This window comes from Acanthisitta chloris, unplaced genomic scaffold (genome assembly GCF_000695815.1).
Source record: "Acanthisitta chloris isolate BGI_N310 unplaced genomic scaffold, ASM69581v1 scaffold33514, whole genome shotgun sequence".
Lineage (NCBI taxonomy): Eukaryota > Metazoa > Chordata > Aves > Passeriformes > Acanthisittidae > Acanthisitta > Acanthisitta chloris.
Window position 1 is genome coordinate 1 of NW_008670386.1, and position 6872 is coordinate 6872.

Sequence of the window (6872 nt, forward strand, 5' to 3'; positions counted from 1 at the left end):
TATATATATATATATTCTTATATGTATACTGCAACAGTATCTATCCCTCAGGAAGTAGTGGGGCTGCTGCTCATCTTCTTGCTACCAGAGAACAGCAGCCCCTCAGCACACCCCACTCCCCTCAGCACACCCTGCTCCCACCCCACTGTTCCTTACGTGGCAGGATAACACTCTGCATAGCTGTTGGACATGCCAAAGAAGTCCCCCAGCTGCTTCTTGTCTTCTGGCTTCTTTAAGGTGACAAGAGTCAAGGAAAGTACCACCGCAAGCTGTACAGCTACAGGCTGGGCACAACCAGCCTGAAAATCCCCTCCTGCCCCAACAGAACCCAATGGGAAGGTGCAGAGCTCATGTTTGGTATAGGAGCAGCAAGGTTTGGATGGAATTTCCCTGCTCCCAGGTGAGGCAGCACAGCCCCACATGCAGTGCCTGCCTGCAAGGGCAGCCAGGCCCCACAGCCAGCCAGGCTGGCACAGACAGTAAAGGATATGCCTCTGTTCCTTCCCAGCTAGCAGCTCCAGCAAACTTCTCGTTGATGGATTTGATAAGCTCCTTGGCTGAGCCAGGGCCTGGGGTAGAGAGAGCAGCAAGTTAAATTTTGGGGGAAGAACAGCTCACTGTGGGGCTGGGCAGAGCTCCCTTGGGATGGAGTAACAGGCAGGACAGGCTGCACGTGAGGTAGGAGAGGAGCAGCAAACCAGTTTGGCACAGGCAGGAATGGGCTGATCCTAGGAGATCTGGAATCTTCAAAATGGTTTGGGTTGGAAGGGACCTCGAAGCTCAGGTCATTCTCAATCCCCAGCCATGGGCAGGGACACCTTCCACTAGCCTAGGTTTCTCCAAGCCCCCTCCAACCTGGCCTGGAACATTTCCAGGGATGGGGCAGCTACAGCTTTCCTGGGCAACTGTGCCAGTGCCTCACCACCTTCACAGGGAAGAATTTCTTCCTAATATCTAATTTGAATTTCTCCTCTTTCAGTTTAAAACTGTTCCCCTTGTCCTATCAGTCTGCCCATATAAAAAGTCACTCTCCCTACTTTTTATAAACCCTCTAAGTGCTGGAAGGCAACAATGAGGAGCCCAGAGCCTTCTCCACAGAATCCTCCTCATCTTACAGGCAGCACAAGGCTGTTTGAGCTGCTCTGCTGCCTCTGCACAGTCCATATGCATAAGATTCTTCACTCCCAAAGCCTCATGGCAATTCCCTCAGGGTCTCTGGGAGAACAGGAGCTCACAGAGACTAGTGGGCCAAGTGGTTCTGAAATCCTGAACCCCATACAGCCTCATTCAGGTGTCCACAGCACTTGACTCACCTTTGTCCATGTCTGTGGGCTGCAAAGAGAGAGAGACATGGTGTCACACTCGAAGAGTGAAGACAGGCAAGTGACAGTGCTGCATGACGTGCAGCTCTGCTTTAAGACTCCACCAAGCCCTCAGAACTGAACCACAAAGGTTTATGCTGCTCCTGCCTCACTTGCTGAAGGAGGACAAGCACCCAGTGGTGCAGCAGCTCCTGGGGACAGAGCTCAGCAAGAGCTGACACTGGCACGTGGACCAGAGACATCCAAATCCACCAGGGTGACCTCCCTCAACCTCACAGATGCACTCCCCAAAGGGCAGACATCAGGTGGGACAGTCCTTCAGGTGCAGAGGCTCACCTCATCATCAGCCTTGGGCTTCTCAAAGTAGCTGTGCCTCTTCTTCTCCTCCTCTCTCTCCCGGTCACGCTCTCTGTCCCGATCGCGTTCCCTGTCCCTGTCCCGGTCCCTGTCACGCTCCCGGTCCCTGTTGTGCTCTCTCTCCCGGTACCTCTCCCGTTCCTTGTCCCGTGGCATCTTGGCAGTGGAGGGCACATAATCCCCAATGTCTTCAAAGATGCTACAAGTGGGAAAAGAGCCTGCAGTTATGGGTGCTGCAGGAGCAGAGGCCACAACCAGCTCCCTGTGGACTGGAACCTGCTAACAGAGCACACAGCACCAGCACTGACTGCTAAGGACACCAAATGTTGTGGAACTGGCTTTGGTCCTGTGGTCCAGGGTACCAGCCCTTGCCTGTCTCAAGCCTGAAATCCAAACCAGAGCTTGCCTCCAGCCTTGTCCCACAAATTGCACATCCAGCAGCTCCCCACCCAGCCCTCTCCAAACCTGACATTCCTTAAGAGCTGTGACCCCACAGCCTGTGAGCAGGGAGGCACTTACTTCATATCAGCTTCAGGAGGTTTCTTCTCATCCAGCTTCCCTACAAGGACAAACAGTAGTGAGAAGTACATTATCTGCCCTGCTACCTGTGCTGTTTCCCTGTCCCCAGTCCAGGTTCCAAGCCTCAAAAGTGGCAGCCCCAGAGGATGTCACCACATCATATTTTGTCCCCTCAGGAAGTTGTGTGCTTCCCCCAGCAGGGGACATTTTCCCAAGGAACTGGGCCTTCATTGGGAAGAGCAGAGCAGCACAAGGCACTCTTACAGCTCTCCTTTGCCAGCAGCCTGTCCCATGTGCTCCTGCCTTCAGGACATGTGGAGGAATGGCTCTGCGAAAAGGGACGTGATTTCCTTGGAGCTGACAACCCAGCTTGTAGTGTGATGTAAGGCCTACAGCAGCTGTGACCGAGCCTTGAACCTGCTGATAAGGAGCAAGCTCTGCCTGGCAGAGCTGGCTCTGACCGGCTCTGAGTCTGGTGTCAACAAGCTCCCTGGAATTCCTGAGAACATCCTGGAATGTGGACAGACACCTGCTTGCACCAATCATAAGTTTGCCCTGGACACTTGGACAAGGGCAATAAACCAATCATGTATCCGCTGCGTTCGCGTACACTGTGTGAATATCTATACATATCTTGTAAGTACTAAGGGAGACCGACCATACTCATATTCAGACTCATCGTTACTCCGGGTCCAGATCCCACTCCAACAAGGACACAGAGCTCAGGAAGTTGCTCTAAGCCCACCTTTCATGGCACAGGGGAAACCCCCAAACCAAATTCCCTTGGGATATGATCCAAGCACTAAAGTATTACTATTCAGATCCCTTCAGCTCCTACCTTTGTCTTTCTTCTTGAGCTTCTTGTTGCGAGTTCCTTGTCTGAGATAGGAGAGGATCTGTGTCAGCTTGCTGATGACAATGTCATTGGTGGTCAGTGTGGTCTGTGCCTGAAAGGGAAATTCATGAGGAAGCATCCTGCTCCCTTACAAGGAAAAACCTTACAAAGAAAAACCTGCTCTGGCCAGTTCAGAGCAGTGAGGTCAGGCAGGCTGGGAGCCAGCTGGGTACCTCCATGGTGGGGCAGTCAGCCTTGCTGCGGATCAGTGTGGTCGGGATGTCGGTGTCAGCATATTCATCATCCAGATCCACCACATAGGCCATTCTGCCCGGAAGGAACAGCTCATTCCGCTCATAGGTCTTGTTCTTGAACAGAATGCGGTAGATGTTGCGGCCTGGAGAGGAAGGAAAAGTGTGGGAAAGCAATGGAAAAGCCCAGAGTGAAGCATGTTCAGTTTGTCAGCAACAGGAGACTCGCCTCCTAAGGGACACACTTCCTCCAGCCCTCAAATCCTGGACTCTCCCTCTTCAATGACTAAAGATTTTCATTCCTCCCTTTACCCTCCAGGATTTCTCCACATTCACAGCACAACACAAGGTGTGGAACAGTCACATCCACACAGTCTTACCAAGACGGGTCTTAAATTCGATTTTGTTCTCAGGATCTTCATCCTTCCTGAACAGAAACACAAAACAGAAGCATTATGCCAAGCAAAAACCTTCTCTGCATTCTCCTCTCTGGAAGGCAGCTGCACTCAGGAGTGCAAAGTCCTCAACCACTCACTTGGTTTCCTTCTGAGGCTTCTCCATCATTTCCTCCTCTTCCTTCTCCTTGCTGGCGATCTCAGCCCGTACCTGGATGTGAAGCACATCCACACATTACAGCCCACCCCATGCCACTGCTGCCCATCAGAACCAGTGAGCCACTTCAAGCAGCTCCCTGACCCTTCAGTAACCCCTCCTAGAAAGGGAAATCCATGCTGACAAGACTGAAGCAGTGACACCAACTCTCTGCCCGTGGGAGGGAACAGTGCAGAAGAGCAGCACAGTGGTGTCCACACGCACCTTCTGCAACAGCGCAAAGTCCAGACCCTTCACCAAGTGAGTGTGCTCCATGTCACCACCCAAGAACTTGGACTCCTGGATCAGCTGTCTCCTCTTCTCTGCAGCAGATTTATCCCTGTGGAAGGGGAATGGAGGCAGTTAGCAGCCAGCCCCTGTGGATCAGCCTGGCAAGCCCAGGCCCCACCACAGCTCACGTACGCCTCGGCCGTGGGCCCCACAGCCCTGTAGTTGGCAGTTGTGCTAATCAGTTCTGTCTCCTCATAATCTTTGTTCACTCCATCTCTTCTCTCCTTGGCTCTGTCTCTGTACTTCTCAGCCAGTTCCCTCTCGCGCTCGATCTCCTGCTGCCGCAGCTTTGCGTAGTAGCTGTGGGGAGAGAACACGTCGGGGTTAAGAGTGATAAATTTGTGTTTCTGAGATCACGTAACAGGCCCTGAAGGCCCACACAGGCCTGTTCTGCTTCCAACCCCTTCCCCAAAAACATACTGGAGCAAAAACGTGCAACACATTTGTAGGACACCAGAGAAGAGGAAATTGCTGTACTGAGGTCAACTAAGAAAAGCTCAGTCTTCTCTTCCAAAGGCTGCATAGATGTGCCCCAAAGGACAGTGACCACTGCCCTGCTCCATCACACAACCACAGAGCCTCTCCTGCTTCTTCCACAGGTGCAGCTTCACCCTCATCCTGCTGCCACCCTCCCTCAGCTGTTCCCACAGGCAGTGACAGTCCCTCAGGCTGAGCTCTTCTCCAAAGCTCCAAAACAATCCACTCAGGGTCCTCTTTGGCAGCCCCAAAAGTTCAGAAGCTGCTTCCACAAAAGAGACATGATGTATAACAACAAGCCCTGATACACTGTGTTAGAGAATGGCTAAGAGAGCAGGGATATAATCCTGGGGAAGGCCAAAAAGAGCTAGGCCACAGTCCCCTGGGAAAGTACAGACACAGTCCTGGGAACGCACCTGGGAATGCAGTGTGTACAAGCAAGGCTCTGGAGATAGTAACTTATATATAGATAAAGAGTAACTCAGCTGGGCAGATGGCAGATGGCAGGGGTAACTCGTCCTTGAGGGTGAAACAAACAGGTTCGAGAAAAACAGCTAGGAATGCACCCAAGCCTGGGAAAGCAGGAGATAAGCCTCACAGCTGCAGCTGTGAGTAAGGGGAGTACCTGAATGCTATCTTTAGAGCCTAGCCAATTAAAAATGATGGATAATTGTATGCCTGCTTCTGCACTGTATAAAAAAGAGCCTGTCGGACAGTAAAGATGGAGCTTGCTGTATCACCCACACGGAGTCGGCCGCTTGCTTCCCCGTGCGGAACCTTCACCTTTCCCAAAAACACTGCTTTCCCCATTTACCTTTTTTTCTTCCTCCTGCGAGCAGCTGGATCTTCATCCTCGTTATACTCCCGGGGCATCCTGGAAAATGGTGAGAAAACACATGAACAGTCTGCAGAGCAACGTAGACTGAAGATGGAGAGAACAGCAGGGCACTGAGGCACTCAGAGATGGACCATGAGGGAGACAGCACAGTCTCTCTCCCTAGTTTCTCCCTAATTCCACTCTGTCTGCATTGGAGAGGATGGGAAAGCTCTGATTTTCTTCAAACAAAACCCGAATTTGCCTCCTGCAGAGTGTCTTAACAGAAAGCCTCACTCTGTTATTTGCAGCAGCCCTGATCCACCTGCTTATCCATTTCAGATGCTCATTGGCAAAATCCCCTGTAGATACTCCACTGCAGAGTGCAGGGGGACAGGGTCAGCCAGGCATGGAGCCCCAGAGGGAAAGTGGCCATGGATTATCGCATGGTCCTGTGAAACAGAGCTCTACTCACTCATGGTGGCGAGATTTGGAGGGTGGTGCAGATGTTGGCGCAGCCCGCGGGGTCATAAGAAGCTTCCTGAAGTCTTCATTTGTCAGCTTGGACCTGCAAGGGAGAGAGGGAACAAGAGATGTCTTCCCCATAGGGCTTCAATGCTCAACAACTTCCCAGGAAGCAGCAGCTCCTGTGTGATGAGCACAGGGCCCCCATGGAGGGAACCTGAAGGATGGGCTACACCAGCAACTCCCAGCATCCAGATGGGAATGGGTCTGGGGTCACATAGTGCTGGTCCAGTGTCATCCCACTGCCCCCGTGTCAGCTCAGTGCTGTACTCACTGGTGAAAGGAGTGTGAATCGTCCACATCGTGGCCATCAGGGGCCAGAGGGTTGGAGAACGGTTCATCTGGGGGACAAGAGAGAAAGAGTTCAGTTTGCATGCATGGCCTCACCCCAGCCCAGCCTGGTCCCAGCTCAGGCAATGGTAAGGAAGCAGTGTCCACCACAGCTCAGGAATCAGGAAAGGAGCAGTGTCCACCCAGTCCCAATAACTGCAAAGAGCATAGTGTCCACCCCCAGCCCAAGAACACGGATGGGAACAGTGTTCACCCCAGCTCAGAAACAGGGAAGAAAGCAGTGTCCACCGCCACTCAAGAACTGGGAAGGGAGCAGTGTCCACCCCAGCCCAGGAACTGGGAAGGAGACAGTGTTCAACTCCACTAGCAGTATCCAGTCCAGCCCAGGAACAGGGAAGGGAGTACTGTCCACCCCGACTCTGCGCCCCTGACCCCATCCTGCTGCCCCCGGGGTGACCTCACCAGGGCACACAGGACAAAGACGTCCCAATGCCACTGCGTCACCTACCACCCCCCAACCCCCGCGGCTCTGCACCCCTCCGGGGGTGTCGCAGCACCTCCCCGGGGGTGTCCCGTCCCCGCACCCCCAGGACCGCCCT

The 6872-nt window shown here is 53.1% G+C and overlaps 1 protein-coding gene across 1 annotated transcript; it reads right to left on the minus strand.

The window, feature by feature from the left end:
• Nucleotides 1-156: 156 nt before the first annotated feature.
• Nucleotides 157-6317, minus strand: IK (IK cytokine, down-regulator of HLA II; the record flags this gene model as incomplete). Its single annotated transcript, XM_009073663.1, has 14 exons — nt 6257-6317; nt 5933-6025; nt 5458-5517; nt 4299-4466; nt 4101-4215; nt 3820-3890; nt 3665-3711; nt 3267-3430; nt 3037-3145; nt 2199-2238; nt 1659-1878; nt 1314-1332; nt 475-569; nt 157-230 (listed from the first exon to the last, which is right to left on the minus strand). Coding segments are annotated over exons 2-14 (1238 nt in total), but the record flags the coding sequence as incomplete, so codon positions are not given.
• Nucleotides 6318-6872: the final 555 nt, after the last annotated feature.